The 15,796-nt window shown below is 44.0% G+C and overlaps 3 protein-coding genes across 5 annotated transcripts; all 3 read right to left on the reverse strand.

The window, feature by feature from the left end:
* Positions 1-779: 779 nt before the first annotated feature.
* LOC117860462 (DNA polymerase zeta processivity subunit) lies at positions 780-7,135 on the reverse strand. 2 transcript variants are annotated; one of them, XM_034743755.2, is made up of 6 exons: positions 6,750-7,135; positions 2,477-2,601; positions 2,307-2,387; positions 2,105-2,217; positions 1,607-1,796; positions 780-1,483 (listed from the first exon to the last, which is right to left on the reverse strand). In XM_034743755.2, the coding sequence occupies exons 2-6, from the start codon at positions 2,502-2,504 to the stop codon at positions 1,278-1,280; spliced, it is 618 nt and encodes a 205-aa protein (XP_034599646.1). In that variant the 5' UTR covers positions 2,505-2,601; positions 6,750-7,135; the 3' UTR covers positions 780-1,277. The 2 variants fall into 2 exon arrangements, with proteins under 2 accessions (XP_034599646.1, XP_034599645.1); XM_034743754.2 differs by lacking the exon at positions 6,750-7,135 and adding an exon at positions 3,573-3,714.
* LOC140220065 (pentatricopeptide repeat-containing protein At2g29760, chloroplastic-like) lies at positions 3,595-6,739 on the reverse strand. Its single transcript, XM_072294449.1, has one exon. It carries the CDS (start codon positions 5,609-5,611, stop codon positions 3,689-3,691), a length of 1,923 nt encoding a protein of 640 aa, XP_072150550.1. The 5' UTR covers positions 5,612-6,739; the 3' UTR covers positions 3,595-3,688.
* A 3,817-nt stretch (positions 7,136-10,952) lies between the features above and the next one.
* LOC117860464 (probable protein S-acyltransferase 7) lies at positions 10,953-14,820 on the reverse strand. 2 transcript variants are annotated; one of them, XM_034743756.2, is made up of 5 exons: positions 14,324-14,820; positions 13,350-13,532; positions 12,764-13,069; positions 11,873-12,106; positions 10,953-11,777 (listed from the first exon to the last, which is right to left on the reverse strand). In XM_034743756.2, exons 1-5 carry the CDS (start codon positions 14,417-14,419, stop codon positions 11,334-11,336), a joined length of 1,263 nt encoding a protein of 420 aa, XP_034599647.1. In that variant the 5' UTR covers positions 14,420-14,820; the 3' UTR covers positions 10,953-11,333. The 2 variants fall into 2 exon arrangements, with proteins under 2 accessions (XP_034599647.1, XP_034599648.1); XM_034743757.2 differs by lacking the exon at positions 14,324-14,820 and having other exon boundaries at positions 13,208-13,489.
* Positions 14,821-15,796: the final 976 nt, after the last annotated feature.

Consider the following 15,796-nt stretch of genomic DNA (forward strand, 5'->3'; position numbering starts at 1 on the left):
CGGCAAAACGGATCCCCCTCGTCTCGCTGCGCGGTGGGCCAGGGTCCGGCGGGCGGCGACGCGTGGCGGGGTCGGTTGGTTTTGGCGGGAGAGAGGGGGCGATGGCGGGAGATTTTGGTGGGAAGGGATGGGGATGGAGACGGGCCGTGTGGGGTCGGGGTGGCCCACATGGCAGGTTTGTGGGGATGGGTGTGTCGGGATGCGGGACGCGACCACGTGCGCCGCGCGGCTGCGGCGGGCAGGGGCAGAAGCGTCCGAGGGGGAGGAAAAAAAAGTGGATGGCCCGAAGCGGAGAGGCCAGAGAAGCTTGCAGCGCACGAGTCCAGTTAGCCTCGTATCGAACGCGACACGACTCGTGAGAGAAAAGAAAGAAAAATTGTACTCCCTCCGGTTCATCCGTTCCAAATCACAAGTCATTTCAACAATCTTTTTTTAAGACACAGACCATTCTACGAACCATTTTATATTACTGTAGCATATCTTCTTCTTGTCCAAATGTACAGCGCCAGGTTCAGGCTCTTCTCGTCAGTTGGATCGAGTGACTAGTGACACCCGCCACGGATTCCGCTCTGGCTGGCTTTCTCTGACGGTGTCTGAAACACACGACACATGCCCGTGCCGTGACCTCGTCCTTCTGTCTTTGCTGCTCACCTGCCTACTCTGCAGGCTGCAGCAGTACAGTACAGCATCATCCATGCTGCATTCGTTTTTTTTTAAAGGACATTTGGCTTATTTTTCTGCCGCGACACTTTGATCAACCAAAGTGATGGACGCAATAATGCAACAAGATCCGCAGCTCAAATTCTCTCTCCAACGATATGTCTGAATCTACTCAGAATCTGAGATATGAACAGCTGGGGTTACACTACATGCCGGATGCATTTTAGTCGCATATAATCGTCTGCCAAATGGCCCCGACAGGACACCATGTGCATTCTATCACATGCAAACTCGACGACAAATAACCTACCTAGAGTAGCATGAAGATGAAGCTGAGCCTTTCAGAAATGGGAACCGGTTAAGCTCCAAATAAATCTCGGCTGTCACCTCCAAGCGAAGTTCAGAACCATACCGTCTATCGTTGTGAGCGCAGGATACCGACCCATACGAAAGAATTATTAGCACTGCGGCGGACTTTGAGATCGCCAGGACCAAGGACGACGACAAGGAGCCCTCTTAACGGCCTGCCCATCTCATGGCTGCATCAACAGCCAGGACCTTTGTCCATTTCTCTAGCCTGATTGTGATTTCCACTCACAGCACAGACACAGTTCCTGTTACCCCGTCGAATTCTTTGGTTCCGTGGGGCTAGGGTGTTCCAAGTAAAGCTGCATCTTCAGAGAGTCACAGCTCACCGACTTGATGGGGGTAATCTGAGGAGGCTGCATCCACAGCTTGGTGTCCGTAGGGATCCACAGCTGAGCTTCTCGGTCGCCATCAGCAGGGAGGGATCGGAAGTAGGCAGTGATCTCCCAGCTGCCATCTATCAGAATTCACAATGCAAGCATGTTACTCCATAAGATCTCTTTTACCAACATGGTTGACTTTCACGCAAGCCTTGCGTTAGTAGAACAAGGAAGCCTAAAATAAGGAGATGAAAGAGAACCTGACGGAAGAGACTTAGTAACAGGTTCGGCAACAGTCAGTTTGATCAAGAAAGCTCGTAGAGCAAATTCCAGGTCTGCCTCCTCTAGCTTGGAACCATATGATTGGTTTACTGCAAGCTTGAAGACAAACTTCTCGATCGGTACATGCTCCTTGTCATAGAAGATGACTACAACCCTCTCAACCAATCCCTGGTTTGATAAAGAAAGAAATTAAGATTATTTGCTAGCTACAAATGTAGAAGTAGAGCCCACCTGGAATATTTCTACAATCTAGTACTTATCAGAACATCAAGGATTATCAACCCTGAAAGCTTCAATTAAGCTTACTGTGAAACAATCAGTAAAAAAAGGAGACAAAACAAGTAAACCTAAGAAGTTATTTTATACTTCAAAACAAATTGTGAGCTACTAGTTATCTACTTGGTGCAATTTAAAATATTGGTGCACTTAACTGCAGCAGAAGGAACAGTCAGTTAAGGAAGTTGGTTACAACAAACCTTCTGTATGAAAGGGAGAAGCCCAGTAGTGGTGGAGTGAATATAGCTAGCAAGTTCAGGATGCACTGCTTTCTGGACCACTACATTCATGTACCTTCTCCTCTCAAAGGCACCTAAAGATACATTTGTTTAATCTAACAAAACCTTTGCAAGAACAGAATTATTGAACCAACTTAAACGCAAAAGGAAGAGGAATTCTTACGAGGAGGATAGAAGCCTTTGAGGAATACAATGCAGCTGACAGCTACCTCAAGAAATTCCACAACCACTTGTGCTATTTGACCTATTTAAGTGAACTCTAGTAACTATTAAAATTTAAAACAGCAAAGCCCAACTTTTGGAGAAAAAGACAAGAAAACTAATAGTAGCAACCTTGAGGAGTTCGATTCTTCCGATCCATTACTCCGTTCAGGTGAATTCTTCAATTTGGGAATAGGCCAAAAACTTATTTTAATCAGAGACCCCTGCTTGTTTATATTCCAGTGATTGGCATAGCCCTACAAGCCAGTGGACACATGATAAGCCACCAGATGGTTGTAAAGCTGAGAAACAAAAATTCAGTTCTAAATCAAATATGGCCAATTACATGAGCACGAGAAAAGGAACAAAACCAACACAATGGACAGCTAGATGACTGCAGCGTAGCAGTGAACACTCAAGGTCATCATACCATAAGAGTGGACATTTCTCATCAATGCTGCTACAGGAAATATTTTTGGCTAACACAACATGTTACAGCAAAACACACAGAAAATGGTCCTGAAAGTGTTCGGAAACTGGAGGACAAGCGAATAACACTGGTGACCTTTGTTTCTCTCATTTATGCTAACAATATATGTCCCCAAACTTCCAGTTACGTGTTAGCTGAAAGTTCAGACTTTGGAGTTTAATTTTAGTCATTAAGTGAATTGTCATCCTACAGTAATTCCTGCAATATCTAGTTTCACGAGTGACGTTACCTGCATATAATTTTCAAATCAAGCTAGCTCATATAATGATGGCTGAAACCATTCACCATGTTCCAACTTCCAAGGATTCATAAATCAGATAAGACAACAAGCGAGGAATAACTAAATAAGAGCTAACTATAAATAAATCCCATGGCACCTTAATAGGAGCATCAACATCTAGTCCTCGCTCCTCAATGAAACACATAAGACAATTTAAGTTGGTCATAGTAAACTTTAAACAGAAAAGAAAAGGTGTGAATGTGATATTTGTATATAAAATAGTTGGCACTTTCAGATGTTGCAGAGAATAGGTCACAGTGCACACTGCACGTTCATTTACATGCTAGTTTTTTTAGACCCAGGCTACCACTATTTTTTTCCTTTTCCATATGCTTGGGGAATTAATCCAAATGCTAGGAACACATCCCAATTTCTCTGACATTGCCAAGGATTCAAACGCTAACCATCAAACATGCTAGTTGTTAAGTTAAAACAACTTGAAAAATGAAATTTCCTACCTCCTGAAGAAATAAAAAAAAATGTAAACATTGAACATTCTTTCCACTCCATATCAAATCATAGCATCGTACATTTGAAATCTGTCTATCTAGTTGCCACAAAAATATCTTAACTTTCATGCGAGTAAGGACTCTGCTACCAATAGCTCATTAATCCCCAAAAGAATATTATATATAGCTTCTGTCTCAAGGTGTGATTCATCTCCTGCAAAGAACTCATGCACACATCCGTCCACTTCAATGAATGAGCAACCAGGCTGCTTACTCATCCTACTGCCATCCATAGATGTCCGCAACTTATTCACATCACCCCACCTTGATGTAGTAGCATAGACATTAGAAAGTAAAACATGCCCTGCACACTTTTTTGGCTCCAATTCTAGGATCCTTTCTGCTACATATTCTGCAAGTCCTACCTCTCCACAAGCTCTGCAGGCAAACAACAACGACCGCCATACTACCACATCTGGAGCAATAGGCATCTCTTTAATAAACTGTGCCGCCTCTGTCAATAGTTTTGCACGGCCCAAGAGATCAACCATGCATCCATAGTGTTCGATCCTCGGTGTAAGATGGTAGACCATGGACATACGCTGAAAGTGATGGTACCCTTGTTCCAGTAACCCTCCATGGCTGCAAGAAGTAAGGACACCCAAGAAAGTGACCTCATTTGGCATAACCTTACCCTCTCCTTCCATCTGAGCAAACAAATCTAGTGCTTCACCACAGAGGCCATTAACAGCAAAGCCCATTATCATTGCCGTCCAAGAAAACACATCTCGCTTGGTCAACCCACTGAATATCTCATAAGCCTTTTTTATATCCCCACACTTTGAGTACATATCAATCAGTGAATTCTTCACAGAAAGCTCCTTCCCTAAACCATGAACGTCACAGTAAGCATGAACATAACATCCTAAGTCAAGTGCTCCCATTTGGGCGCATGAAGACACAACAGTAGCAATAGTAGCATCATCAGCCTCCATTCCAGAAATTTGCATGTCCCTAAAAAGCTCAACAGCCTCTTTAAACTTACCCAACTGTGTGTACCCAGAAATCATTGATGTCCAGCAAACCACATTTCTCTCATGCATTCCATCAAACACCTTGCGAGCATCTTCAACCAGTCCACACTTTGCATACATACTAATCAGAGAGGATCCCATATAACAATTGATTCCAACCCCATTCACCAGAGCTAAAGCATGACACAGCCTCCCGACCTTCACTGTGCCTGTCCTGGCAGAAGCAACGAGCGCATTCAGCAATGTGACATCATCCAGCCTAACTTGCTCCTTGGCCATTTCACCAAAAGCCTGCAGAGCTTTATTGGGCATCCCACCTCGTAGGTATCCAGCAATTATTGTGTTCCAAGAAACTGCATCACAAGCTCCTTGGGGAGCAGAGTCAAGAACTAGTCTTGCAGTAGCTGGATAGCTACAAGATGAGTACATGTTGATAAGAGAATTAAGGACAAATGTATCAGAAACCAAACCGAGTTTGACAGAAAGGGAATGAAGCTGCGCACCAACAGAAACAGATGGGAGGCGAGCAGTGGCAGAGAGAGCAATGTTGAGGGAGTAGTTATCAAGGGTCATATATCCAGAGTGGCGGAGCAGGGAGAGGAAGGAGAGGGATAGAGATGGGACAGGACCTGAGGAGAGAGATCGAAGGACAGAGTGGACAAGGGGTAGCTTGAGGAGAAGACCCGAAACGATTGCACGGGAGAGGAGGAGGGGAATATGGCAATGGGAAAGGTGTGCGATTGGAATTGAAAGGATACATTTGTTTCCAGGGAAAGAACTTTTGGCAATGTAGAAGGGCTTTGATTTCCCAACGATTATTTGTGAAATTGTGCTCATTAAAGACAACGGGGTCAAAAAGCGAGAAATTGCGCAAAGTGGATGTGTCACTGCAGGCAAGCGATTGGAGGATACAGAAAATTGTTGTCCGACACTGAAACCTACATTGCAAAGGAACCTGACGTGAGAGGTCAATAGATCATGTCTTTCTTTCTGCGTGGCCAGACTGTTGGCCATGTATCTATGTATAGGGCCAAGCACTCAGGTTCAATTCAAGAATTCAGCAATTTTTAGAGCTTACTAATAATCAACAGAACTACTTTGTGACTTTGAGGTGGTGTGGTATTCAGCAAGCTGGCACAGTCAGGAATTTGTGAGACCCAGGGAAAATTCAACGATTAAGACTTGAGGGACAACGGGACAATATTGACAACAGCCTCCACAGCAGCAGCAGCGGCAAGCTTGGGGACGGTTGTTGCCATGATGCCCATCTAGGCATCTAGAGATGCCACAGCATGGCGCATGATTGAGGAACGCAGAGTGATCTTGCAACAGCTCCTTGGTGCGGTAGAAGTAGCAACTTTTGATGGCTGATTTTCAACATGAAACAGAGCAGTGTAGGAAGCAAGCTATCAACAAAGACCTAATTACAAGCATGAATGCCTACGCCTAATGCTCTTACACACTGATCTTTCTTCTTTTAGTTTAGCTTTGAAGCTAGCAAGGTTATTGCGTTAGTCGTTGGCATAGCCCTCTGACACACACAGTTCGATGGGTTCACCGAACTCGACTGCAGAACAATCCTAGTTGTATCGTAACACACAGGTAAGCACTAACAACATGCTTCTCCTCGGAAGCCACATTGAGAAGTGGACCATCTGGACAGCGAAGCCATCAAACTGTGTGCAGCAAGAGGACTATGCAGACTACACTTTCCATGTGATCAAGAGTGGTCAGTATGCCAGCCTCAAAGCTAAACTCCACAGGGAAAGAATTTTGTGTGTGAGAGCATTAGTTGTAAGCACGCACGTATGTGATTAGACATCTTTGTTGGTAACTTGTTGCTATGTTGCTCAGTTTGAGGTCAAAAATCAGGCACCAAGAAAAGGCTACTTGGACCACAGCGAGGAAGCAGTGCCCACGCTATAATTTCATTGTTGGGCGTACACATTTGAGCTTCAAATTCTCATAATGCTGCAAATGCAATACCCCAAACTACAATTCATGCATAAAGTCGACAAGGCTACTTCCAAATTCAGCTAACTAGTAACTACGCACGCTGGCACGCATTCCCAGTTGCAAATTTGCAATAAGCAATAAGACAAAAAAATGTTTGCTTCAAAAAAAAAGACAAAAAAAATAAAGGGACTACCACCTTGTCAGCTCCTCCTTGACTGCGGTCGTCGTAGATGCGCAGGCGCAGCAGCCCGCAGCAGTTTGGCTGCTCGGTGCCTCCCGGTCCGCGGGCGGACGGCCGGCCGGCGCTGCAGGGGGCGCACGGCTGCTGCAGCAGTGCAGCTCCTCGGCGGTGAGGGGCAGAAGCGAGCGACAGGCCCGCCGCGGTGTCGCCAGCTGCCCTCGTCAGTGGATTGGGATGTTAGGGTTGGAGAGGGCCAGATGTGATGGGGAATCGAACGCGAACGGGAGGCGCGGTCAGGCTCAGGCAGGCGGAGGCGGAGGCGGAGGCGGAGCAGTCGAGAGGAGGCGCTCGATCTACTTCCAGTTCCAGGAGGCGGAAGCTGCGGAACAGGACGGGGGAGAGACGGAGGAGGAGCACTCCACGTGCAAATGAATGTGGGCTGGCCCGTTGAGGGCTTGGGCCCATTAGGCCCTCCTTGTGCTTAAGTTTCTGATGATTCACAAGGCTGGCCGGCCCATCTAGGCATGCCAACCAAGGATAAATTTTGGTTTTGAACACAAAACACAAACTCTTTCCAGAGGGGAATCAACAAACTTTTTGTCAATTAAGCCAAAACAAAACTTTTGTCAAGAATTTCCTGTTTTCTGCGATTATGTGAATCAGTAAATCGTGGTGCCATTTTTTACACCAGAAACATCGCAAGTAAGAGATCCTAAAACACCTAGTGCCAGTGGATTGTGGAATTGGAATGAGTATCCATTCTTCAAAATAAAAATACCACATGTCCGACCCAAAATTAGTATCAAGTTATCAACTGTGTTACTGAAGCCCTACATGTCAGTATATCAGAGTCTCACAGATGATTATTAGTAACAAATTTCAGATAGAACAATCGCCAATTCTTCCCCCCAAATATTCAGTAGGGTTCCTAGACTCTGATTGTTCATATTCAGTAGGGTTCCTAGACTCTGGTTGTTCTATCTGGCGAAACATGAGAGCTCATCCAAAAAAGGCGGGGCCTGTTAATGAGTAAGAGCAATCAGGATTTTATTCAACAAGCCAAAGCACATCACACGCCTTGTGTTCTTTGGCAATCAATGTCTCTAAAAAATCGTTGGTGATACAAAGAGGTATGCTCTTCTTCTGCCTCAAAGTCCTCCGCTTGGAGGCCTTTGAGGGAGAAGGAGAGAAAACTCCTTGAAGACCACTTCTTCCTCTTCATGGTTCTTGTCTGCGAGGAAACCATGGAAATGCCTGGGTTTATATAGGCCATAAAGGACATTGTTAGATTCCACACATGAGGTGAGTCATCTTTGTGAAATCTCAGAGGTGTTTCAGATTCTTCCACGTCTTTTTCCTAGTTGCACCACCTGGAGGCGTATACTTTAGGAGCTTGGACTTTGGACAACACCAAGAATTAATTACTGAACATGGATATAGAGTTTCTGTGATCTGAAATGTGACGCTGAATTCCTCAATGTTTCTTCATAATTGCCTGTGAAACTTGAAAGCATATTAACAATAAATGTATCAAACAGTATGGAGACTGCAGGATGATTATCTGTATACTATGTTTTTACACGCGAATAAATTTTGCATCCAATAACAACTAGTTCAGTTTTTTACATATGAGGTGATACAAAAACGTACGAATGGTAGCACTAAAGGCAGAAAAAAAAACTAAGGTATCAGTTAGATAGTATCTAGAAAGTAACTACAGAAGATTTGGATAAGATAGCTTTCAGGTAGCCACAGCATGAGGCATAAAAAATATTCTGACCTGATAATGCTTTTGGAGATTCGGCCAAAGCTTCAGGCTGGTTGCTATCACACAGTTGACCTAACCCTGGCAAGGAGCAAGAGCCAACAGAATACAAGATGAAGCAAAGCCTTGTTTGACATTCTTCCGCACTTGCATACTTCACGCGTCCAATAACAGCCACATGACTTCTAAGAATATATGACCTGATGCCATGAGAACGTTTTCATGAGTCCTTAGAGTTCTGCTTTCAAATTTCAAAGATCTCCTGCAGTTACTTATGTTTAGGGACCATCAAATTGCAGAGCCAAATTGGGTAAAAGAAGTAAGGTTGCATAAATCCTGCTGACTGATAGATTGCAGATCATTCATGTAGGCTACAGTAGTTTTGTGATATGGCACCATTAGCCGATAAATGAATTCAAATTAAATTGGACACCCACATGCTTGTTTCCAAGTAGAATTTGAGCACTATCAAAGTTCTATCATCTATGTCATGCAGCACAGCATCAGGGGCTAGGTAGTCCAATATGGAGATGCCTCAGCTATGAAATGTGAAAGCTCGACTCTTCAGCGTTGTTTTCTCAAGGTTTTTCCATATGCAGAAATGACTCTTCGAGCATTGACGATCCACATGATCTAGTATCCAGCTAGCTTGAGTAGGTACCCCACATTGCGCGCAAGCAGCAGCCACAGTGGAGATTGTCATGTATTTCGACTCCACCTTCAGTATTGCACTCTTGCTCTACTCTGCATCATAAACTTGAAGAGAGCAACTGTTTGTGCAGCCATATCAGCGCCTGAATAAACGCCAATCATCACATTCCATGTGCGGCATCTTGCTCTCTCATTCCATCAAACACTGCCCTCGCAGCATCCAAACTGGCACTCCTGGCACTGGCATACCCAGAGATCATGGCGGTGCACACAAAAGTGTCTGCAGCTCCATCCACCTCTGCAATCAAGAACATACTCCTCGCAGTCCATGTCGCCGCGTGCAGCGTACTAGCCGATCATCTCCACCAGCGCAATCCCACCTTGCCAACGGTCATGTACCCTGCGAGTCCATGTGTAGTCTCCTCTCTCTTCTTAATGAAAAACGTGCGATTGCACGTTCTCGAAAAAAAAGAGAATAAACTTGGAACTGAGATGTACAAGGACACTCTGCTCATGCCCTCCTGAGCAAGGGCAGAAGGCAGCGCCATCAGGTCACTATGCCTGGGAATCTGGGATGTCCACCTGAAGGGACCTGCTGAGAAGATCGACAAAACAACATGATCTGAGGCATTTGAGCTCAACACCTGTTTGTTGCATTGGCTTGGTTGGCGGTTGGCCTGTAGCGAGGTGGGAATTAAGCTTCATCTAGCAAATGCAGAGTATGGTTCCTACCTCTTATGTCTTCAGGTTTCATGTGCCAAGAAAGTTCAGAACAAGATAAACCTCTACAATTTGCACACACAATAAAGGTTGCAATTGCTACTGATGCAGTAGGTCGCCCTAATTGGCTGATCATGCCTTCATTCCCTGAAAATTATGTACGAAGTATTTCTCTTCCAAGCACAGCATCGGAATTTGAAGCACTTGCCAATATGCAGTGAATCAAAATATTATGAAAGCTCTCACAGTTCAAGTCCTCCTTGAATATCTTCAGCTATGGGACTTAGTGGATGGAGTGGTCCTACAACAAGAGGTACCAGATCAGTACATATGGAAGCTAACTCGGTCTGGGTTGTACACTAGTAAATCTGCATATGCTGCATTTTTTGTGGGAACACAATCAAGTTTGGCCCCTGGAGAAGGATCTGGGAACCTCCCCGCTGCAAGTTCTTCATCTGGTTGGTTTTCCACAATCGGTGTTGGACCGCTGATCGCCTCGCAAAGAGGGGGCTGGCGCATCCCGAGGCTTGTCCTCTTTGTGATCAGGCCGAGGAGACCATTCACCATCTGCTACAAGTATGGGCGTTGATCTTTCAGCAGCTAGGCCAACATGCTCACACCAGAACCTTCTGCGTCTCGCCTCTCTAAGTGGTGGTGGTTAGCAATCTCATCTGTGCCCAAGGAAGTGCGGAGAGGCCTAAACTCGTTGATTATTTTAGTAGCTTGGGAGGTCTGGAAGCACCGTAATTCCTGTGTTTTTGAAAATGCTAGGCCTTTTATTCAGGAAGTTCTCAGGGCTGTCCACACCGAAGGTACCCTTTGGTGCAGTGCTGGAGCTAGAAAGCTCCAGGAGCTCTTGTTAAGGTCGCCGACCTTGGGCATTTAGGCTCGTTAGGTCCTCGGTCGAGTTCCTAGTTTCTTTTGTGGCGCGTCGGCTTTAGAGTGGGTGTGTGTTTGGTGTTCTGGTTCCGTGTACTTTTATTCTACCTTAACGATAATGAAATGAAATGATACGTAGCTCTCCCGCGTAGTTCGAGAAAAAAATATTATGAAAAAAGACACCCCCTTTTTCATCCAAGATGTTAGCAAACAAAAGCGCAGGAGATTCAATCGATGAAATGCACTAGCCAGGTTCATGTTAGAAATTACAGCTTCAACAAAATCAGAAGCAACACTGCCACACCACACATACAATACAACACATGGACCAACAGTAAGATGACGACCTAGCAGTACAAAAACGTCCAAACCAAATGTGGATTCGCCATTTCTATATATTGTTAATGAGCATCTACTACAACTAAGTGAAGTCTCAGCTGGAAATTTCAGCCAAAATAAACTTAACAATACCTGTCGAATTCATGCTACCATTATGTCCTACATTTCTTTCATCTTCAAACTTCTGCTGCCTAAGTTGAGGGATTGACTGAGGGCTGGAGAGGGGCTTATGATAACAAAACTTCCTATGAATCATCATTTGTGTGTCGCTCAATCTTTTTCCTCTCACTGAACCCACGCTCCGTGGCAAACTCTTCTGCGAATGCCTCTATGTCCGATGAAATCTCAGAGCAGCCCTTTCGACCAACAATATGCGGGGGTTCAGTGCCACATCTCTCCAGCCCCATAGCACTGCCGATCTGGCTGTGCAAGTCTTCCAAGTCCTCTGCGTCTACGGCTTGCCTTTTCATGCCCATCTCAAGGTCCATGCTCATCTTGGGCGGACTTAGAACCCGTCCCATACTGAGGGATGACGTGAAGGTTGCAGAATCCTCCTTAACTTTTGCTCTGAAATTATTTTTTGAGCTGGGGATCCTTGAAAATAAGACATCGATGAAATTCTGGCCCACTCCAAGGTTGTATGGATTTGTTTTCCGGTCATAGCGGTATCGGAAGTTCTCATAAGTAGTCTGAAAAAAAATATCATGAGATTTCAATATGCTAGCTTGCTCATAAACTGCAGAACAAATTAAATGTTACTCCAGTAACTAAAGAATAGGCTGACCTGATTTGTAGAAATCAAGTAGAGGTGGAATGAGGTCAATCCTCCTACAAACCACACAGCAATAAATGTATATAGGATGAGAAGGCCAGAGATAGGAGACTTTAAAAGAGCTCTACCAATTTTACATTCATGCATGTCCATAATTCTCCTGAGATTAACCCAGCTGAATGCAAACACGTATAAGCATAGTATAGTAGTCGAAGACACAAACATGAAGAAAAATCGGTAGTTCCTCTGCAAGAAAAGAGAATTCAAGGCATGATAAGTAACATCCACAAGTAAAATTAGGGGGTGTTTGGATAACAGGTGCTAAATTTTACCACGTGTCACATTGGATGTTCGAATGCTAATTAGGAGGACTAAATATGAGCTAATTATAAAACTAATTGCAGAACCCCTGAGCTAATTCGCGAGACAAATCTATTAAGGCTAATTAATCCATCATTAGCAAATGGTTACTGTAGCACCACATTATCAAATCATGAACTAATTAGATTTGTCTCACGAATTAGACTCCATCTGTGTAATTAGTTTTGTAATTAGACTATGTTTAGTACTCCTAATTAGTATCAAACATCCGACGTGACAGGTACTAAATTTTAGCACATGGGAGCCAAACACCCCCTTAATTAATAACATATCTATTAGTAGTAAACATATAACTGCATTTATCCCCATTCCTGTTCCCCTGTCTTCTTCCCATTACATCATTCAGATTTTAGCATGATTGGCAAGTGAGCTGCTGCCTCAGCAATCTAGAAATTTTTATATTACTATCCAAAAAATACCTCCATTTATAACCATAAGAAAGTGAACTTGTCACTTCATTTCTCTCATGACAGAACATTTTTCCAGGCCATGATTTTGTTCACACAACATAATAATACATACCTTTCCAATGCACTGGCCTACCCAAGGGCAGTGGTGATCAAAACGTTCTACACAGTTGTTGCAGATTGAGCAATGGGAGCACCTTGGTGGGCGGTAGAGCATACATGTATGACAATATTTGACCTTGACCGAAATGCCATTGACAAGAACATCCCTGGTAAGTGGTAAACCTGTTGAACCATGCTGACCACCTGGCCAATCTGGTAAGTTGGAGGATTCACCAATGTCTTCAGGCTCTGGGGGATGAGCATTTCGAGGAATAATTCCAGGATCACGGCCAGATGTGAGAAATAGAACAACAAGAATCTGAAGAACAAGAGCAACAGTAGATTATTCATCTTATCAACCAGTTACCAAGTTGCAGACCTACAATCATTCTATTTCAATATATACATGAATAAAGGCTACGACCATTCTCCCCAATACATGTATGGTATAACTTACCATGGTAGAAGCAGTGAATAAGATTGCTGCCACAAAGATGGCTAAAAATTTCCAACGCATAATTTCACATTCATCAATCAGAAAAATGGAAGAGAAAAGGATATAGATTAGTGTGCAAACTGAGTATGGCTCATAAACTTACATATGCTGTAAAGATGATAGCTACAGATGCAACCCAACCTCCAATTTGACTGCGGAACTCATTACCAAGCTGTGGACAAACGGCGGCAGCAAAGAAGATCACTGGGACTACAATCAAACATACTGTGAGCACGAGCGACCTCACATCTGGCCCAAAGATAAGTCTCCCTCCAAGGAAAAACAACTGCAAGAACGCATAAAAGAAAAAAAAAAGTGTGAGCTTTATTCCAAGATGTGCTAAGAAGGTAGCACTTTGAAAAGAAAGGAATATAGGGAGCTATCCTTTCAACTATTATGTTAGTAGCTAGTGCATTTCAACACATGGTGAAGTTTTACATAATAGATTACAAAACAAACTAAGTCCATGCTGATGAGTTCTAGAATCTATTTCTGTAAAGAAACAATTCGCAGTACAGGCTGAGAGAGAGCATATGGAATGTGAAACATAGTAACAAACAGACAGTATTCTGGATTTAAAAATACAAATTATGCCTCAACTCAAACTTAGCATTGCATTTTTCCATAACTCCTCTCAAATTTCAATTTCTCTCTCCCACTCACTCTATTTGTGTGGCGTACCAAATCAACATCATATAGTCATCGTCTTTGATGTGCTCCTAAACTAGCTAGTTCAGTGAGGATATCAGCTCATTATCTTGAACTTTCTCCATGAACAGGAACCACTTCTTCCACACCAAATGGCCAATAAAACACACATAATCAAACACTAAACACTACTGCTCTAGAATGTCTTACGTAGCTTCTGGATGCTTTACACTACAGTAATTCTAAAACAAGACCAAAATTTCAACAACCTATGGCTCCATGTACTGACACTAGTCAACAGAATGCGAGAATTTGCCCCCCCCCCCCCCCCTAATTTCCTGATCCTACGAAAATCAACAATTAGCCATGGGCCATCTTAAGAAGAAAAACTGCGAACCATAAACCAAACAAAGAACGAGAAATCCTCACATTGCTGCCTTTCCACGCCTGGTACACCCGCCGCGGCGGCGCGTCGACCTCCATGATCCGCCGGTTGGAATCCGAGAGCTGCGCCTTCCCCTGCATCCTCCCTTCCAAAGCTCCACCCACCCGCACAGACTCCACAAGGGCGAGCTCCCGTTCACCCAAGCCGCCCCATTGCGCTCATGAGCCCCCAAGAAAAAAAGATTCAAAAGGTAGCCACTCCGCCGCCAGCAAGAACACGGAGGGCAGGCGGTTCTCGCGGATCCCGGCACGAGAAGCGTGCAGACTCGGATCAAATGGGCCCGCAAGGTACGGCGATTCAGCACATGGAGAGAGTAGGCTCGGCGGCGGCGAGAGGGGAGCAAGGAGGGGATTGCTAGGTGCAGAGAGGATCGACCGGCGGCGATGCCTCCTCGGGATCCCAAGGAACCAAGCGGTGCTCGCTGAGAAGAAAGGAATAATTTTGGGAGCTCTGAAGTGTGAACTGGAGACTGAAGTGTTCAGTGTCACTTTCGTCATTAACCCCTGCGAACAAATTTATTTTGAACAAAGGCCCCTTTTCTTAGACCCTATTTCGGGAAATTCACTGCGGTGTGTACAGTTCATATGAGTTCATTAACCATCAAACATTGGCATCTTTTTGTCAGCTCAAAAAAAATCATTGACATCTTTGTGATTTTTTAACATTTTAATGCTGAATATATTAGGGGAAGATATCAGTAGATCAACACTAAGACATAGATTATATTGTTATCTACCACTTTTGTTCATCATGCATGTTTCCTAGAGTCAATTCATCCTTGCAGGCGTGCAACTAAAGACAAAGGAAAAAGGCTGCAAACTTGCTTGCCATCATGAGGACATGAGCTTTGAGCAGCATAAAACAAAGATATGAGATGAAAAAACAAAGCGAAGAAGCTTGGGTGTGCCTTGTGCACTTGACACCATCATCCAGTTCAGTTTAAAAGATACAGTTTTGTTGAACATGGTGCCACAATTCAGAACTGACCTCAAGAGACTTCTTATTCAGTGAAATACTTCATACTCTGCGTTGGGAGATAACATTACGTGGTACAAGCCTGTGTTAACTGTTTTATTGCTACTAGAACTTCCACTGTGGTGCATTTAAAATTTTCTCTAGGACAAACATCCTTTAATTCAAATTTTTGAAGCATGAATGAAATTAAAAGCCAAGAGACAGAAAAGGAAACAAAAAAAAAGAGCAAAGTCAAAAGTTGTCATCAGTCCAAACTCCAAAGTGCTCTTCTCTTTCCTCGCAACAAGTGCCGTGTTTATCGGCTAGTGGACTTGTGTGGTTTCTATAAAGTAATGCTCGATGGAAAGAACAAAAGCAAGATTTCTGTCGATCCATGATGCATCTCCCAGTCTTTGCAACTTGTTTTCTGGGGTGGACTAGGTTATTAAGTTTTGCAAATGCAACGAGCTGTTGCACTGTTGCCCAAGTAATCAAGCAAAAGG

Source organism: Setaria viridis, chromosome 6 (genome assembly GCF_005286985.2).
Source record: "Setaria viridis chromosome 6, Setaria_viridis_v4.0, whole genome shotgun sequence".
Classification (NCBI taxonomy): Eukaryota; Viridiplantae; Streptophyta; class Magnoliopsida; order Poales; family Poaceae; genus Setaria; species Setaria viridis.

Excerpts from the sequence above, each read along its gene's own strand:
- LOC117860462 (XM_034743755.2), bottom strand. The coding sequence starts at position 2,504 with ATGGATCGGAAGAATCGAACTCCTCAAG. Across the intron at positions 1,797-2,104 it reads TTCTCCCTTTCATACAGAAG|GGATTGGTTGAGAGGGTTGT; the intron begins GTTTGTTGTAAC and ends TTATCAAACCAG. Across the intron at positions 1,484-1,606 it reads TACTAAGTCTCTTCCGTCAG|ATGGCAGCTGGGAGATCACT; the intron begins GTTCTCTTTCAT and ends GAATTCTGATAG.
- LOC140220065 (XM_072294449.1), bottom strand. The coding sequence starts at position 5,611 with ATGGCCAACAGTCTGGCCACGCAGAAAGAAAGACATGATCTATTGACC.
- LOC117860464 (XM_034743756.2), bottom strand. The coding sequence starts at position 14,419 with ATGCAGGGGAAGGCGCAGCTCTCGGATTCCAACCGGCGGATCATGGAG. Across the intron at positions 13,533-14,323 it reads AGGCGTGGAAAGGCAGCAAT|TTGTTTTTCCTTGGAGGGAG; the intron begins GTGAGGATTTCT and ends GCGTTCTTGCAG. Across the intron at positions 13,070-13,349 it reads CTATCATCTTTACAGCATAT|ATTCTTGTTGTTCTATTTCT; the intron begins GTAAGTTTATGA and ends CTTGTTCTTCAG.